The sequence below is a fragment of the Mustela nigripes genome, chromosome 2 (genome assembly GCF_022355385.1).
Source record: "Mustela nigripes isolate SB6536 chromosome 2, MUSNIG.SB6536, whole genome shotgun sequence".
Taxonomy (NCBI): Eukaryota; Metazoa; Chordata; class Mammalia; order Carnivora; family Mustelidae; genus Mustela; species Mustela nigripes.
In genome coordinates this window covers 51,486,688-51,505,322 of record NC_081558.1, presented here as the reverse complement: position 1 = coordinate 51,505,322, position 18,635 = coordinate 51,486,688, and the positions used below count along the sequence as shown (strand labels likewise).

Genomic DNA, 18,635 nt, shown 5'->3' with positions numbered 1-18,635 from the left:
TGCGCGCCGCCTCCTCTCAGGGTAGCAGGGCCCTCCGTTCCGAGGCCCCGCCTCCTGTTTGCTGTTGCCCAGGAAACCATTCCCTTGGCACAATCGGAGAGTGGGTTCGGGTACTCCCTCCAGCGGGCTTAAATCCGGACCGCTAAGCAAGGGTACCTAAGGTGGAAGCCTGGAGCACTGTGCTGCCAGTTAATTTCAGCATCATGGTTCCTGTGGCTTGAGTCATTCCATCGTATTTATGGAGAGCAACCGTGCTAGGCAGTGGCCTAGGGGCTGGAGACTAGAAGCTAGAAATGATCCCTGACCTCATGTTGCTTACAGCCCAGTGGAGGGGAGACAAAAAAGCAAGCAACAAAGGAATAAAAGAGCTGTAGGTAAGGGCAATGAACAAGCAGCAAACCAACCAGAAAAGGGACATATTTAAGAAAAAAATGACCTTTCTGAAGAGGTGACATTTAGGCTGAAGCCTATGCAAAGGAGCTCAGAAATTGGCTAGTGAAGAGGGGTAGGAATATCAATCCAGACAGGAAAGTCTCAGCAACACCCCTGAGAAGGGAAAGAACCCTTCCCTGGAACTAAGATGTAGACAGTGTGGCTGGAGCCTGGTGAGGGTGCGCTAGATCTGCAGGGCCTGGCGGATGGGCCTAGGGTAAGGTTCCTTGGGGCTGATCTGAAAACCAGGGCAGTGTATGGGGAAACAATGAGAAAGTAGAGTGCAGCACACTCCCCCTGCCCTCCATAACTAAAAATAGAAAAACAGATTGCTTGAGCCAATCGCAGAAAAATGTAACGGAACAGTTAGGTGCAGCCCTCAAGACTGTAAGTAAACATTTTGGAGGCAGTAGCAAAGTATGATCTTCCAAAGTCATAAGTAACATAAAGCTCCAAAATGTTAATTCGCCTAAAATCACATAGCAGAGCCAGCACTGGAATTCAGTTCTGACCGCAAAATCCCACTCTTCAACATAAACATTATTTAACATAACTATATATTACCACTCAGGTAATGGGTCATAAAAGCACCCTAAGAACAATTTGAGGTGAAAATTCCAGCAGTGCTCATTCAGAGTGCAGGTAAGAAAGTACTCTGGTTGAGAACCCAGCTTTGTTATCAGGTAGATCTGCCAGTAGAGTGAGGGTGGGTCCTCAACCTCACTGTCCAGCCAGTCTCAATCTGAGATCGCTCTTCTCAACTCCTGACCACACCTTGTTGGAGACTGGGCTTCCCAAAAGACATGCCCCCAGAAGAGAGTAGGCTGATTGGCAACCATCCAGTCCTTCTCATCAGCCTGCAAATCTGGTTGTTAGGGGCTCTGGATCCTGGGAGATGGATCTGTGACAAACAGCTGGCTCACCCAGGCAATGCCGTCCTCTGTGGGTTGAGTGAACAGATGCCATACTCTTGAACCACCCAGCTTCACCGTGAGCACCTTTAACATTCACTGCAAAGTTAAAACATACCCGTGCCCCCAGAGGACACACCTAATTCTGTAAGGCAGGAGGAGGCCGTCACAGGTAGTGTCATAAAGGGGATGATAGCTGTCCAAGTTGCCCCCACCCCAACCCCTCCTCCCTTTAACATTACCTGTCCTCCACCTCAAGAGACTTCTTTGGTGGTCTGGAAAAACCTTTTGAAAAGCTCAGCTCAAAGGCTGAAACTTTTCCTGTCACCCACTTCCATAAATATACCACCTTCCCTCCTGGGTAGACTACCACAGAATCAATTTGCAAATATAAAACACTTCAGTGCACCTATTTACACATTCAGCTTTCACTATCCACCCCCCAAGTCTCTCCAAGACAGGGATAAGGTCACTCCACCAACCCCCAAACCTAGTGCAATGGAAATTTTCAGTTTGGATATTGCGCTGGTGGAAAAATCAGCTGCTGTTTATTCAGTACCTGTAACACAGTACCATGTCAGCCTGTTCACAGTATCTCCACTTTATGGAATAAGAAACAAGTGCACAGAACATTAGGAACTCACACAAATTCAGCCTCAGGAGTCAGGACTTGAGCACCGTGTTTGTTCTGTTTTTTTTTTTTAACTTTAAGGAGTCACCAAGGTCTAGTGCTGTCCAACAGAACTTTCTCCAGTGATGGAAATGTTCTATTTATGTACTCTCTGACATGGTAGGAATTAGTCATTTGTATTTATTGAGCACCTGAAACACCTCTGGTGGGAATGAGAAAGTGAATTTTAAATGTTTAACTTTAATAATTTAAATAGCCACATGTGGCTAGGGATTATAGACAGAGCCAGAAGCCTTAGATTTGAAGCCAACTCTCTTGGTCACTAGCTGGGGGTTTTGAAGCAAGCTGCTACATCGCAAGGAATCACAGTTTCCTTAGCCATGATAAGGAATCATCATTTCCTTTAGGTTACCTTTTAGCCCAAATGAGCTCTTTATGTGAGTAGGGTCAAAGCTCCGTACAGGCACAGAGCAGCTTCAGAAACGAATGGTGCTTGGACTGTAATAGGGGTCCCTGGGTCGTGGCCCTTGGCACAGATAACATCAGAAACCAATCGGGAAGACGACTACTGATGGAACCGCCCAGGCCCCCCAAGTACCAACTACATTGTCTTGGGAAGAAAAAGCCCCACTGCACCCCCACCTTTCATATACACAGTGCACAGACCTCATGCAGCCCCAAAGGGGCAAGGAGAGACTTTAATCAGGAGAGGAGGCGGGATCCACCAGAATAAGAAAAGGTACAGCGAGCGTGGGAGCAGAGGAGCCAGAGCAGGCAGAAGAGACCCAGCTCAGGAAGCTCTGGAAGACTCACCCCTCCAACTCTAGCACAGGCACTGCACTGATAGACAAGGCAAATCAGTGGCCCCTCTCAGCTGGGAGGGCACAAAGAGGCCCTTGTGGCCAGAGGCACCTGGCTTTCAGTGCCCAGCTTCGAGGCATGGCCGGTGGCCACCAATTAAGCCCTTGTTTCCAACCAGTGCTGGGTGGCTTATCTTCAGGCAGAGCTCAGGAAGCTGGCAGAGAGTCCCAACAACTTCCACTGGGCCCAAGGAGGCTCAGGAGTAAGAGGACAAAGGAAAGGAACTGGAGTCTGAAACCTTCCTCCTTCCCTCCCTCTCTCCCAACCTGGGACTTCCTGGAGGTGGGGGGGGGCGGGGGGAGACACACACAATAGTCGCCTTCTGGCTCCAGGCCCGCCCAGACCCACAGCGACCAATATGGTACAATCACTGGGACCAGTCACAGCCACTGGAGGTGGAGGTTGTTTCGTGTAAAAAAAAAAAAAAAAGACAAAAAGGTTACAGTCTCCTACAAGCACAGAATTTAAGTTTCAAGACGTTAAAAAAAAATCTGTCCCAGCCCAGGGGACTGAACATCAGAAGCCAGCCTGACCAGGCACATGTGGCCTTGGGGCAGCATGTGCCTTGGGGCAGGTCCACTGCTGCTTTGTTGCCCAGCTAGCAAGCATACCACCCACCTCCCGCATCTAATACCCACCCCAACCCAGCTCCCCCACTCTGCCGCTGCTGTTGCTGCCGCCGCTGTTGCTGCCGCCGCCGCTGCTGCTCTGGGGAGTAACTCCAGGATGCCTTCGCAGAGACACAGGGGAGTCTGAGGGGGAAGGCCTTGAGATCCAGCCAGATGGTTAAAACTGTCAAAAGAACCAAGAGGCAGTGAATGGCAGTTATTAGTGTATCCTGGTAGGCCTGCTCCGGGGAGGCAGGCTGATCTGAGAGCTGCTACTGTGCTCAGATTTCTGAGGGATAGGTTGGGTCCCAGCACACCTTGTTAGGCACCCTCTTTCTAATTCAGCCTGCATTCAGCAGTGACCTTCAGGGCTAACTAGTTTAACTAGTGTTACTAACTAGTTTAACTATTGTTAAACCTAGCACTAGCCAAGACAGAAAAATTAAGGGTGAAGCAGGCTCTTCCAAAGCTCCCTTTAACCATGTCATGGTGACTGCTATACAGCTGTCAGTGCCTTGCTTGAACTGAGATGGGAGCTTGCGTGCAAGGGCATGGGGATTAGGGGGCCAAGAGCAGCAGGACCCATGATCTGGTACTTTCTGTCAAGCTCTGGGTGGTTCTCCAGCCATAATATGCCCTTGGAAATATCTTCTGCCCTCAAGTATCCCCCATGGTGCCCAGAGGAGCTGCACACATCTTACAGATCAGCAACTGTGGCCCAGTGGCCCACAGACAGGACCCAGCCCAATAACGAACACTGTCTGGTCCACTAAGTCTTTAAAAAAATATGAATTCATTGCCAACCTTGAAAATATCAGAGATGTCGCATACAAATCCAGATTTGGGGCTTCTTTTGAAAAGCTGAACAATGAAACCGTCATGGGCAGGAGCTCTGTAGTAGTAGTCACCCTCTTCAGAAGAGCCATGTGCTTACCATATCCCCAATGGCCCACTTCACTCCCATGCATTACCTGCCTACGCCCCTCATGCACCCGAGTATGTGACCCCTGCCAAACGCTATGGTGCCATCTTGATCTTTGAATCTGAAAACCAAGCTCTAAGTCCCAGTTCCTCCTCTTGCAGGCTGAGGGCCCTTAGGCAGGTGACTTGACTTTCGGAGCCCAGTTCACTCACTCATAAAAGAGGGATAACCCATGACTCAAAGATTGTTTCAGGGATTAAAGAGATAGATAAATGTTCTTAGCTGTGTAATTATAGAAATATAGTTAGCATCTGAAACTAACAGTATACTATATGTTAGCTAACTGAATTTAAATTAAGAAAAAGAAAGAAATGCAATTACTGTAATTAAATGGTTAATGAGCCAAATATTAAATTAGGACAAGAACTATTTTCCTTTGCAGGGGTGCCTGGGTGGCTCAGTGGGTTAAGCCTCTGCCTTCAGCTCAGGTCATGATCTCAGGGTCCTGGGACCAAGCCCCGCATTGGACTCCCTGCTCAGCAGGGAGCCTGCTTCCCCCCTCTCTCTCTCTGCCTACTTGTGATCTCTCTCTCTCTGTCAAATACATAAAAATTGTTTAAAAAAAAAACAGTTTTCCTTTGCAGTTAAATGTTAGGCCTTGTAGTGCCTTGGCCATAAAACTTTGGTGCTACAATACCTGGAAAACTTACTATGTACCAAATGATTTGCTTTGTATACCTCTCCTCATTTAATGCTCAATCATACTAGAAAGTACATATTAATGAATAGTCTCATTTCACAGCTGAGGAAACCGAGGCTTCGTATCAAGAGATTCAATAACATGCCCAAGTGGGTAGCGAAGCTGGATGCACACACAGGCAGTATGACCCCACAGCCTGTGTGATCTGAACAAGTATGCTACCCTGCGTGCACAGTACACTGTGCACTGACTTTTGTACACTGACTGTGCTCAGTATAATTAAAGCCCAGGGGAAAAAGGGGTAATTTCTATTTTTAGGAATCTGAGCTCCTTCTGGGCTGGATCTGTATGCACTGGTAGGAGTAAACACTAAATCTACCATCTAGGGATTATAGTTAATGCAAAGCAGAACATGTCAACAAACCAAAAACTGTTTGGAAGAAGAGGAGAAAAAAAGAAGGCCATGTCCTGAATATCTAAATAAGAACAACTGTGTCATCAGCTCATCAGTGTAAATAATTTCTCCTCTTCAGAGGGCTGCAGTCCCTTCAGTTGGGAACACAAACAACTGAAGAGGGATCTGGAGGGACTGAAGCCATTAAAGTAATGAGAAACAGGTCGAAAACACCATGACTATAAGCCTGAGAAAGGGACACTGAAAACATTCAAATCTGTTTGAGAAGTAGAATTACATTAATTAACTGTCCTACATTCTTGGAATATTCCCGTGTACATTTAACTTGCCTCACCTGAGGTCTGAGCTAGATATAGGGAAGGACTAAGTACATTTTGAGATGTAGAAAGCAGTATCTAAGTCCCCATGAGAGACTAAGGGATGTCCTTGAGTTACAGAAAATGCACTGTAGGTCCCAAAGATCACCCATGGGTCCCCCAGCCCCAAGTGGCTGACATGCCACCCACCAGCAGGTCCTATAGGCCTCAGGAAATATTCACACTGCTGGCACCACTTTGCCACCAGATGCTAAGTTCTGAACCCACAGCTCATCCTACCTCTGGAGGGACACCAAGAAGGCCGCCACTTACATTCTTGAGGAACTCCTCAGCCACGATGCGCGCACGAGCGTTAACCGACAGCTTCATTTCACTGATCTCCTTGTCAATCTCCTCCATGAAGTGGATCACAAAGTCCACCAACTTGTGTTTATACATCTGTTCTGTGTGGAAGTTGGTGATCAGAAAACTGATGTCATATCCCTGGGGAGGGAAGACAGCAGAAAAGAGAAAAAGAAGAAACAGGAGAGAATTAGCATCCAGGGCACTCAGTAGGCCATGTCCTCTATGGTCACTCAGCTACATGCTTCCTACTGGCCATGATCTTCTCCCAAGTCTCATGACCTTCAGGCAGCACTTGCCTGCTCTGGTAGGGTGTCTACGCTGGGCCCAAGTAACTGACCCAGGTGAGAATTTTGTGTCTGACAGGCATCTCTGGAAAACTACCTGTGATACACAGCTGCATTTAGGATGAGTCATGGGGAGAGTAAAGGAACTTGAAATCTTGTTCACAGAAGAATCTAATGAAACAGAGAGAAGAGATGCTTCGGGAGAAGGATGGGACTGGGCTGTGCATGTGTTGAAGAGTAATCTTATGTGTTCTGGGTGGCCCCGGAGGCTAGATCTAGGACCAGGAAAAATGATTTTAGCTCAGAATGAGGATGAGCTTGGCCAACACATCTGATGGTGCACGCTGCTCTGCACAGTACTTGCTTAGTCACTGGGATTATTTTAAGTTGATTTGGCAGGGAGTCTATGGAGAGGACTCGAGTACAAAATCAGACAACCACCGAGCCAATGTCAACTATGGCCCTGAGAGACAATGATTTAGTTGGTGACACAGCTTAGAAAGGATTTCTGATTCATTATATCCTTTGTGCCATTAGACTGTAGGCTCTAGGAAGATGAGCAACACATCTCATATTTTTTGCCTTTTCCATAGCTGAGGGAGACCCAACTTTTCCCAAGTTTCTGATCCCCCTTATTCTCACTCCAGCTGAAATGAAAGCCAACTCTCAACTCAGGCAGTGGGGGTCCTATGGATGGAGGAGCAGCAATCCTGTTCTTCAAACAATCCCAGACCAGTGACAGTAGAATTGGTGGAAGAATCTTGAATATTATGAACATGTGGATCACACAGTCTCACCTCCACTGGTTTCCTTCGAAGAATAAAAAAGTTCTCTGCTCGCATCATCATGAAGCGCATGAACTTGTGGCATAAAATCTTCTCAATTTCATCAGCCTAGTAAGAGTGAAAGATAAACAGGGCTCCCTAAATCGGACATCACAGGCCAACAGAAACCTGTACCCTGGTCTTCTGACCTCAGTTTCCCCCAGACTCACTGTAGGTAGTGGGGTTTCACATCAGGCGCACTGCCTGAATCACGGGGCATCTGGTTGCCTACTGAATGTCTACTATATTAGAGCCTCTTCAACTCAATAAGACATTATTATGATCTCATTTTCACCCATTCCAAAGATAATTCTGGCAAACGAACATCTTTTATCTGCTCCTTCCAGAGCCTGTATCTACATTCAAAGCTGTCTCTTCCTTTCCCATTTCACTAGTGCTGTATTTCTCAAAGTCTATGATATATATACCATCTGGAATTATCAGAGATAAACCTAGGTGGTCTCTGCTTTAGTAACAATGAACATTAAATAATCCCCAAACTTCAACCATGCTGAATTCTCATTATTTCTAATGAAAGAATTTTGCAGCCAGGTGCTGGTATATATGCCCTTAACACCTTCTAACACTTGTTAATCTCCCTTTTTAACAGAGCAGGGACCAAGGACAGAGCTTTCTGTAAGCAACAGGGCCTACACTAAATAACAGTTTTGTTTTCTTTCACTGCTTTAGAGTTCCCCCTATCTGCTTTCTTTCACTTCTTTAGAGTTCCCCCTATCTCACAAGTGATAGTGTTTTCCACTACGGCATAAGGTTTCTGTTTCAAACAAATTTAAGTAAAAGAAAATAAGTTAAGGAAATCCATTAAACAAATAACTACCTAAGTGGTACATAAATATGGCAAAAATTATAAGAGTGATGGGAATATGAATGTCACCTAAGAAAACATAAGAAATTACATTTTTTTTACCCTAAATCTCTTTTTCAAGGTTTATGGTTGTCAAATTGGTATTGGTACTATTTATTTCTATGAACTGGCCTTATTACCCCTTCCTTATAAATGATTCTTTGACCTGACACCAAAATGGTCATGGCCTTGGCTGCTACTTTTCCTAACTTCTAACCTAGAGCAAGGCTTACAAAACAGGGTTGCTCTCTCTACTTTGCTGACCTGGCAAATCATTCCTTGGGTACACCTGGGTTTCCTTGCACCTCGAATCTGGCACGACGTCTCTTGGATGGGGATCCCTGGCCTCCTGAGGAGGCAGGGGCTCAGTGGTGAGCTCACCTGTTTCACAGCAATGCTGACCCGGACAGAGTTGATGGAGCCCTCAATCAGAACCTTTTCCTTCTCATTCCTGCTGATGGTCACAGGTTGTAACAGGAGCTCTTTGCTACTCCTGAAAACACAATGTCACAGAGGCCTCTGTACTATAGAGGAACAGAATGCTCAGGGAGACCCCACAGCGGCCCTGGAATCTCTGAGACCAGAGTCCAAGGAACAGGAGACTCACAAGTAGGGGCGCTCCAAGATGGGGGCCAGCAAGTGTGTTCTCCAACAGAAGGAGCAAGCTCTGGAGTCAGGGCGATAAGGTTTTGAAATCCAGCCTCCTCTGTTACTTTCCTTGGACAAGTTACCCTGTCGGAATCTCAATTTCCTCATCTGTAAAATGACTGATTCCTATTTCACTGGCAAGGATTGAGAGAGATCAAAAAGGGTCAATTGTCTAATAGAGTGCCTGGCACATGGCAGGAGCTTTACAAACGAGAGCTCTTATTTTAATAACTACGGGCAAACCCATATACCATTTAGGGAATGAGAAGAGAGAGGCTGCCATAAGAATAAGGACAAGCTAAAATCAAACAGTTTGGCCTCCTTTAATTATCAATCCAGAATGATTCACTTATTCAGCATTAAGACTCTTCTCAGGTCAGCTCCCATTTTGATGCCTCTGAATCTCTAGGTATTTGTAATGGTAATTAAAATGCCCAGCAGAAATCATGTTATGTTAAGTACAGCAACACGAAACATGCTAACATTTTGTCAGTATTTTTAAATTCAAATCATTCCAACACGGTGTGGTAACAGTTTATCTCAGTTATAGGTGTCTCAAATTAAACTTTAGAGAACAGAAAAATTTAACAAAACATAAACTAGATAAGAGAAAATAACCCAAAGCATGGAAAATTTGGAGTAAGGAATGAGAGTACGAGTTGGTGGGGAAAAGAACATTCTTTGATCTTTAAATTACAAGAGGGCAGAGATGGCTTCTAACAAAATTCTCCACTCTCTCCTTAAACTGGGTTCAACAATGACACAGGAGATACTTACTGAACAGCCCTACTCTGAGACGTCACACCTGGTGTCAAGCAATCTTGGCTCCAGAGTTTAGCTTCTCCCCTGGGTTTTGTCCTGCCAACCCACTGACCCTATTTTTGGAACTGCAAATTGGGAACCGTTGCTCATCGAGCAGTAAGACAAAGTATGTGAACTGCAGTTGTCTTGACAACTCCAGGACGGAAATTCATGACAGCCTCCAGACAACTGCCATCTTTGGGGCTGAACCCATCACCCACCCTGATCTTTCTCTTCCCTACCTGACTTCTACTTCCGGCTTGTTGTGTCGTTCTACAACCTGGGAGGAGAAATTCTCCAGGCAGAGGGCAGCCTGCAGTGTGGCCCGCACGGCACTCAGGTAGGGACGGAGAGTGGCAGTCTATAGGAAAAAACACAAGGGAAAATCAGAATCTGTCTTAGCAAACCCATTAGCCCTCTACTCCAACTACATGGGAGCCAGGCGGTACTGAGAATATCTGGCTCTCACATACCACAGTGAACAAAACAGTCTAGGCCTTCAAGGTGCCTTTCATTCTAAGTCTAGAGCAGTAGATCTCAACAGAAGACCATTCTTCCTGCCAGGAGACATTCAGCAATGTAGGGACATTTTTCATTGACAGGACTTGGAGTGGGGTAGGAGGGCTACTGGCACAGAGTAGAGGCCTGGCATACTGCTAAACATCCTACAACTCACAAAAATGAATTATTCAGGGGCATGTGGGTGGCTCAGTCAGGCTTCTTGATTTTGAATTGGGTCATGATCTCAAGAGTTGTGAGATCTAGCCCCGCAAAGTGCTGCATGCTCAGCGCTGAGTCTGATTCTCTCCCCCTTCCTCTGCCCCTCCCTCTATCTGCGTGTGTTCTCACTCTAAATAAATAGATAAAAAAAGAAAAAAGAAAGCAAGCCCCAAATAGTGCTGATGTTGAAAAATTCTGGTCTAAAGGCATACAGGTGACAATGACTATTCTCAAATCTGTCTTTTGAGCCAACAATGGGTAACAATAATGTGTTAGACGATGATCTAAATGTTAAGATTCTAAAGACAATCTCTACCTTTAAATAGCTCAACTGGTTACAGAAGACAAAAAACAACTATGATATTCTAAGGAAGAATGAAAAGGGATAGAATTTGATTCACAAGTTACATTTCCAAAAGAAACTAGTTTGGAAGTAAAGATGAAAACAGATTTTATAATTCATAAAAAGTAAACTAAGGACATTCCCATTAGAGGGATCAGCTTCTACCTACACTGGCTTATCTTCAGTTGTATTAACTAAGTCTTTCTTACCTCAGGGCTTTACACATGCTGATCCATCGATCTACAGGCTTTTCTTCCCTCGCTTGACCCAAGTCATCCCTCAGACCCTGACTTATTCAGGGAAGGCCCCTTCCTTCCTCAGAGAGACCATTCTTGACTTCCCCCTTCATAGTATTTATTATAAGTTACAATAACACAACCTTCATATTTCTTTAGTAAAGTGATTTCTTCTTCGCTAGACTGTAAGCTTCATGGTCAATAGACCATGTCTCTTTATTCAAATCTATATACCCTGCTCCTCACTCGGTACTTAACATATGAAATGTCTTACTCTTTTTCTATACAACATTATGTATAATACCACAACCAAGATTAGAACAAAACCAAAAAGGGGCGCCTAGGTGGCTCAGTGGCTTAAGCCTCTGCCTTCAGTTCAGGTCATGATCTCAAGGTCCTGGGATGAGCCCCGCATCCAGCTCTCTGCTCAGAAGGGACCCTGCTTCTCCCTCTCTCTCTGCCTGCCTCTCTGCCCACTTGTGATCGCTGTCAAATAAATAAAATCTTTAAAAAAAGACCAATGCAAAAAGGCATTTAAGAGTTCCAGAAGTAATGATGAGTACAGGGTTGCTGTATACAGAAAGCATTTTAGATTCAGTAGATAATGCTGCAATGGTAGTCTAAAGATTCACAGGTAATCTCTAATTCCAGGCTGTTAACTTTAGCTTTTCTTTTAAAGTAGTAAGGAACTGCTGGGATTTTCTGAGGAGGAAGTTGTATGACTTCACGAGTTGCGTGGTGGCTCTGCAGAGAATGGACTGGACAAGGAAGTGAGACAAAAGGCAGATAGGGTTATTCAAGAACACTGAGCCTGGGGCAGTGGAGAGAACAAGCAGAGGGAGGGTATCACAACAGTCAGACTGTCATATAAAATGTAGAGAATATGGAATCAAAAAACACCTCCCAACAAACTGTGGTTCACCCAGACGATGAAATACTACTCAACAATAAAAAGGAGTAACTAGTGATACATGCAACATAGATTAATCTCAAATGCATTATGGTTAAAAAGCCACATTGGGATGACTGGCTAGTCCAGTCTGAAGAGTCTGTGACTCTTTTTTTTTTTTTTTTTTTAAAGATTTTATTTATTTATTTGACAGGAATTACAAGTACACTGAGAGGCAGGCAGAGAGAGAGAGAGAGAGAAGGAAGCAGGCTCCCTGCTGAGCAGAGAGCCCGATGCGGGACTCGATCCCAGGACCCTGAGATCATGACCTGAGCCGAAGGCAGCGGCTTAACCCACTGAGCCACCCAGGCGCCCCGAGTCTGTGACTCTTGATCTCAGAGTCGCGGGTTCAAGCCCCAAGATGAATGTAGAAAATACAAAAACAAGTAAGTAAATAAAGTTAAGTCGTTTTTTTTTTAAGATTTTACTTATTCATTTGACAGGCAAAGATCACAAGTAGGCAGAGAGGCAGGCAGAGAGAGAGGAAGGGAAACAGGCTCCCTGCTGAGCAGAGAGCCCAACATGGGGCTCAATCCCAGGACCCTGAGATCATGACCTGAGCCAAAGGCAGAGGCTTTAACACACTGGGCCACCCAGGTGCCCCTAAAGTTAAGTTTTTAAAAAGCCACATCCAAAGGCCTACATCCTGAAGAATTCTGTTTGTATGACAACACTGAAAAGGCAAAACTATAGGAGAAAAAAAAAATCTGGTTGCCTGGAATGGGGAGAAGACAGGACTGATAACAGAAGAATTTGAGGGCACTTTTTGAGGAAACATTCTGTTATTTTGGTTGTAGTAGTGATTACATTATTGTGTTTGTCAAAATCCACAGATGATAAACTTAAAAACGGTGATTTTTAGGTGACAAGCCCCTGACACCTGCCTTTTCACAAATAAAATGCATTCTCATGTAATACCTCAATAAAGTTGACTTTTAAAAAATACAGGTGATATAGCCTCAATTAGAAGAAAGAAAATCCAGGCTTCTACCTGAGGTAAGAAGACACAAAGCCAGGACAAGTAACATAAAAAGAAAAGCAAGTATAAGAGAGAAAATGATTTTTGACCCGGAGATCTAATTTGAAGGTGTCTTTAAGATTTCCAGGCAAACCTTAAAAAAGAACTAGGAAGACAGATTCAAAAGCCACCAGAACACACAAGGTCATCAAAGCCAGGACTCGACAGGTGCCACTAGGAAAAATGCAAAGAGGAAGGTGGTGAGCCCAAGCCTCAACTCCCAGGAACACCCACATCTATCAAATGGGAGTACTGCCAGGAAGGGAGGGATCAGTAGTAGCAGAGCTCACGGTTAACACGGCTGAATTCTGACCAGGAAGAGGTCTGGGTGGTGGCAGCATAAAAGCGATCCTTCTGTACGGTAGAAGCAAGGCAGGGAGTAAAGAGAAGAGTGGGATAAGGAAGTGTAGACGCTTCCTCTGGGAAACCGGGGTCAAGCGGGCAGGAGAGGACAAGACCGTGTACTTAGGGAAGTTCTCACTCAAGTTCTCCTCTGAGTGAGAAGACCTTACTATGCGCCTCAGCGGTCCTACTACGGGCAATGAGGCCTACTAAGTGCCTTCACGGCGCTTCCACCAGCCTAGGAGATCCCACTTCTGAAGTCCTCTACCCTCACAATTCCCCACCTGGACCGAAAGCTAAACCTTGAAGCTGCAAGTCCTGCTTCGTAAGAAGGCGTCCCCCGCTCGCCCCTTCCTCACTTCGGCTCCAGCCCCACCCTCTCTCCTCCAGTCCCCTCGTGTCCCAACACCCCGCAGTATCCCTCAGCCCCGGGCCTCTCCCCTGCTAAGCCGCATCTCCCCCAGACCCACAGCTTTGAGGCAAAACCGCGGGGGTCCCTGGCCCGGGGCCCGGCTCTCTCACCATCGCGGGCGCTGGCTGGGCCGGAAAGCGGAAGTGCGGAAGTGGCCAGCCCCGCGACGCCTGCCTTTTCGCGAGAAGCGCAGCCTCAGTCTCCGCCCGAACTTCCGGACGGTACCATCTATGATCCGAACGGAGAAGGGGGAGCCCAGGAAACTTGGTCCTTTGGAAGTTTCCCCGCTAGGACTTTCTTGACATTTTTAAACTCCTTAAGTTTCAAATGGATACTCAAGATTATCCCGTTATCCATGCAGCTCTCCCTTGTGACTTTGGCCTTCTTGTCTTTGTCATAGTCTTTCCCCATAATCAGGCAATGGTGCAGCCCGGCCTCAGGTTGGGCACCATATTAGGACAAGGCGAGGCGGAGGAGTTCTTCGTTCCTTCCGGTTCTGCGCCCCTATCCTTTCTTTGGGCCCCTCCTACTTGCAGCCCCTTGGGCTCAGCGGGACTAACCGCCGGGCAGAGAACTAGGCTGTCGAGCCCCGCCCCCAGCCTCGGGCTGTTCCCCAGAGTAAGCCTGAGGCTTACCCCTCCCCCCCGCCCACCTGCAGTGGGCTCGCTCGCGGCCTGTACAACCTTCCCCGCAAGCCATATTGGGCTCTCCCTCGCGTCTCCCACCCCCGCGTCCTCTGCAGGGAGCCCGCCCCTAGCCAGTTCCGGGGCGGTTGCTCCCACTAACCGGAACTCCCCGCCCCCTCCCGTGGCCTGGGGGCGGTAGGAGGCAGCAGGAGGCTGCAGTGAGGAGGTAGAGGGGGTGGGGGCCGCGTTAGGGGGTCCCTAGAGGACGAGGACCCTGAAGGCAAGTCACTGGGGCGACCCACGGGAGGGACCAGCCATTACACAGGCGCACTTCTGTGCCAGGCACTGAACTGGGCTCTTGACGAGCATCCTCTCTTAATCCTCAGAACATCCCAGGGAGGTAGGTACTATTGTGATCCCCATTTTACAGATACAGACTTCTTATGGGGAAACAGATTCAAGATTTGTTTTGTCCCCATTTTGTAGATGGAAAAACCGAGACTCAGGAAGGTTAATTAGTATGTTCAGAGCTACATAAATAGAGAATGGTAAAGGCTGGACTTGAACCCAGGTATGTCTAGCCTACCAGCCCACATTTTTAACCACTGTCAGGGGCAAAGAGGTGGGACAAAGATGGGAGGGGGGTCAGACAAGGAGAAGCAGGGAAGCACGGAGAACATTAACATTGTAAGAATGGAATGTTTGGAGCTCAGGGGATTTGCAGAACTCGGGAGGAGTAGAATAGAAAAGCATTCAGGAAGGTAGGGCATAGCATATCACAGAAATTAGTGGCACAGACTCACAACTACCTGGACTCAGATTGCATCTTAGTAACCTTGGGCAGGTACCCACCTTTACAGAGTCTGAGTTTCCTTGTCTGTAAAGTGTAGATCACCATTGTCCCTTCTTACGGGGTTGGGTGAGGAATTCAGTGAGAAGCCAGTAAAATATCTGTACTTAGCTTGATGTACAGTAAGTGCTCTGTGAGTGGGGCAGCGCCATCAACCTTGTCAACAAGGTACTGAAGCTGGGCTTTCTCCTTGATTCTGTTCCTGGATGAAGGGAGCTCTTGGACTTTTGTTGTGCCAGTTTATCTCCTATCAATGGCTCTCTCCTCTCCAGTTCCACAGGGTCCCGTATCCTGGGCCATGAGTGAACTGAAGGACTGCCCCTTGCAGTTCCATGACTTCAAGTCTGTGGACCACCTGAAGGTCTGTCCACGCTACACGGCCGTGCTAGCCCGCTCTGAGGATGATGGCATCGGCATCGAGGAGCTGGACACTCTGCAGCTGGAGCTTGAAACTCTGCTTTCCTCTGCCAGCCGGCGTCTGCGGGTTCTCGAGGCTGAAACCCAGGTGATACCCTATAGAGAGGATATCACCAGGGGTGGACTCTGATGAGTTATGGGATGGGTCATTGAGTTAGCCGCACCTGCTGAGGCTTGGGGTACAGGAGCTTAGCGGGGAAAGGAGAGTCCCAAGCTGGGCTCGTGTAACACATAGAATATGTAAGAATGTGCATGATCCTCATAAATGACAAGATTTCCAATTTACTGAGCATTTATTGACCCCAACCCCCATTTTGTTCTGAGTCCTGTGCTAGGCGTTAGAGAGAGGTAATTAGGATACTTCTGGCCTTCAGGGTGTTTGCCAACTAAAGGGAGGGGGAGGTCGGACAAATACCAGGTGATATTGTATTATGGTTAGACGTATAAGGGAACTGAATTGAGAAGACCTGGATTTGAATCCTGGCCTAAGTACTTGCTTAGTGCTGCTGTTTCCTATCTATGTGACTTTGGTAAAGTTGCCTCCTGTCACTGAGCGTCAGTTCCCTATACGCAAACTGGGATGAAAAATAGGAACTACCTTTGAGCTTTTGTGAGATAAAAGAGAGGTTTTTTGTTTTGTTTTGTTTTGTTTTTTGCAAAGCCTCAGCCCAATATCTAATACTAAGTATTTCAGATATTAATTATAGGTACTACTCTTGATTATTTCTGTTCACTATGTAAACATCCCCTGAGCAGTGTGTGTCAGATGCTATGCCAAATCCTGGCGAACGGATAGTTAAGATGAATTTCATGATCTCCAGTAGCTTATAGTCTAGTTGAAAAGACAGGTATACTATTCATTCAGGGATGATCAAACAACACATTTAGGCCTGCGATGGAGGTACAAAGTGTAAGAGACCCAGAAAGGACCAAGATACCATTTTAAGAAAATGAATGGTTAACCTGTGGTCCCTGTGCACTGAAGCTTTTTGAGCAGGGCTGTGGCATATTGTTTTATTTTAGCATGTAAGAAGCTGGGTAACTGATGTGGAAAAGGCTTCCCAGTTGTGGTGACATTTGAAGTGAAGGTTTGCTGGGAAGCTTGTTTGCATTCACCAAAAAGTTACCAGCAGCATATTCCAGTATTAATATGCACTGGGCATGAGCATTTGTTTGACCTAAATACTGTGTGACTGGGTTGAGTGAACAGAGGTGAATCAGTACAAATAAATAGAATGATGAGAAGTATATGAATAAAATCCTATGAGGTAGGAACAGAAAAGGAACTGAGTTTTGAAGGATGAGTAAGAGTTTACTAAATAAAAAGGGAATGGATAAATAGACTTTGGAGCCTTCTCAAGTCTAGATCCTAATTCTTCACTAGGAGAAAAACTTGTCCTTCTGACTTCCCTTCTCCCCCTCAGTGATAGTCTCTATAAATTTCAGATCCTCACTGACTGGCAGGATAAGAAAGGTGATCGACGATTCCTGAAGCTGGGTCGAGACCATGAGCTTGGAGCTCCCCCAAAACATGGAAAGCCGAAGAAACAGAAACTGGAAGGGAAGGCGGGACATGGGCCAGGCCCTGGGCCTGGCCGGCCCAAATCCAAAAACCTTCAGCCCAAGATCCAGGAATATGAATTCACTGATGACCCAATTGACGTGCCACGGATTCCCAAGAATGATGCCCCCAACAGGTTCTGGGCCAGAGAGTATAGAGGGGCCTTGGGATTTAGGCAGTAGAGGCTGGAGGGGCCTGGAGCTGAGGATGGTGGCATAGGAGGTGTCCATTCAGGATCTGCTTCTCTTTGCAGGTTCTGGGCTTCCGTAGAGCCCTACTGTGCTGATATTACCAGTGAGGAAGTGCGCACACTAGAGGAACTACTGAAACCCCCAGAAGATGAGGCTGAACATTATAAGGTAGAAACTCTGGGCCTTGGTTGACAGGGTGGTGAACAAGAGGGCTCAGAGGAAAATCATGTATCATCTTCCTTCCCCTACTCTGCCCGTACTCTACCCATCCAGATACACAGGCTTTAATTCTCAGCTCTCTTCTTCCATTGTCTCCTCTCTACCTCATCCAAATGATCACATACATCCTAAGGCATCTACTTCAATGACACTGTCCTTTGTCCCAACATCTCCATCTCTTCTGCTTTGATTCTGGCCTTCATTGGATTTCACCCAAATGGTCTGTTAATACTTCCTTGCTTCCAGACGGACTTTTTGTTTTCCTTTTTTTTTTTTTAAAGATTTTATTTATTTATTTGATACACAGAGAAAGATCACAAGTAGGCAGAGAGGCAGGCAGAGAGAGAGGAGGAAGCAGGCTCCCTGCTGAGAAGAGCGCCCAATGGAGGACTCAATCCCAGGACCCTGAGATCATGACCTGAGCCAAATGCAGAGGCCCTAACCCACTGAGCCACCCAGGCGCCCTGTTTTCCTTTTTTTTTTTAATATATAAAACTTTACTTATGATGTACATAAAACCGATTCCATTAAAGAAGTTGTAGAAAATACAGAATAGTGTCAGGGAGCACTCTCCTCTAGGTCGCTGTTGTGTTAGGAAGTGACAAAGCTCTGTTCCTAGGCCTCCCCTGACTCCTGCACAAGATGAAGTCCAAGCATCGTGGTCCTTGGTGACACAGCCCTACTGCCCCTCTCCAGTTTCCTCAGCCATGCCCCCTTGTCACTGCTGCATTTACCAGCCCTGCCAAGCAGTTTGCCCTCACCCCAGGCCCACGCAGACTCTTTGCTGGTCTCTGGGCCTCTGCACATGCTCTTTTTCCCTTAGTAAACTAACTTGTCCTTCAAAGCACTGATGCCTTGTTATCTCCACCAGAATGCCTTTGCACACTCCCCACAGTAAGTTTCTTTTTCATATACACAGTACCTAGACCTACCTCTAACACTTCAGTTCTTTGAATTTTTTAAAAAATTTATTGGGAAAAAAAATTATTTGAAGAGTTAATCCATATAGGCAGTAGTAAATTCAGGTAATACAAATGAGAATTTCCTCTCCTGACACTAAGGCTCCTAGATCTCTCTAGGGACCACACCTATGACCTGAGATGGTCCAGGTACATACATCTTTCTGCACCTCTATCTTGGAAATTTTTTCTTTTTTTTTTTTTTTTTTTTTTTTTTTTTTTTTTTTT

General features: G+C 46.3%; 2 protein-coding genes across 3 annotated transcripts in view; one reads left to right on the top strand and one right to left on the bottom strand.

The window, feature by feature from the left end:
• Window positions 1–2,641: 2,641 nt before the first annotated feature.
• Window positions 2,642–13,867, bottom strand: ARPC4 (actin related protein 2/3 complex subunit 4). The gene is made up of 6 exons (XM_059390278.1): window positions 13,695–13,867; window positions 9,807–9,925; window positions 8,497–8,608; window positions 7,224–7,319; window positions 6,110–6,280; window positions 2,642–3,627 (listed from the first exon to the last, which is right to left on the bottom strand). The coding sequence occupies exons 1-6, from the start codon at window positions 13,695–13,697 to the stop codon at window positions 3,622–3,624; spliced, it is 507 nt and encodes a 168-aa protein (XP_059246261.1). The 5' UTR covers window positions 13,698–13,867; the 3' UTR covers window positions 2,642–3,621.
• Window positions 13,868–13,883: 16 nt separating this feature from the next.
• TADA3 (transcriptional adaptor 3) overlaps window positions 13,884–18,635 on the top strand; it is an 11,742-nt gene continuing 6,990 nt past the window's right edge. Inside the window, exons 1-4 of one of the 2 annotated variants that reach the window (XM_059390274.1) lie at window positions 13,884–14,610; window positions 15,333–15,565; window positions 16,924–17,174; window positions 17,292–17,397. In XM_059390274.1, coding sequence (XP_059246257.1) covers window positions 15,359–15,565; window positions 16,924–17,174; window positions 17,292–17,397 — 564 coding nt within the window. In that variant the 5' untranslated portion in view covers window positions 13,884–14,610; window positions 15,333–15,358. The remainder of the gene's footprint in view (window positions 14,611–15,332; window positions 15,566–16,923; window positions 17,175–17,291; window positions 17,398–18,635) is intronic. The other variant, XM_059390273.1, reaches the window with a different exon arrangement.

Excerpts from the sequence above, each read along its gene's own strand:
- ARPC4 (XM_059390278.1), bottom strand. Across the intron at positions 7,320-8,496 it reads TCAGCATTGCTGTGAAACAG|GCTGATGAAATTGAGAAGAT; the intron begins GTGAGCTCACCA and ends CACTCTTACTAG. Across the intron at positions 6,281-7,223 it reads TTCGAAGGAAACCAGTGGAG|GGATATGACATCAGTTTTCT; the intron begins GTGAGACTGTGT and ends TTCCCTCCCCAG.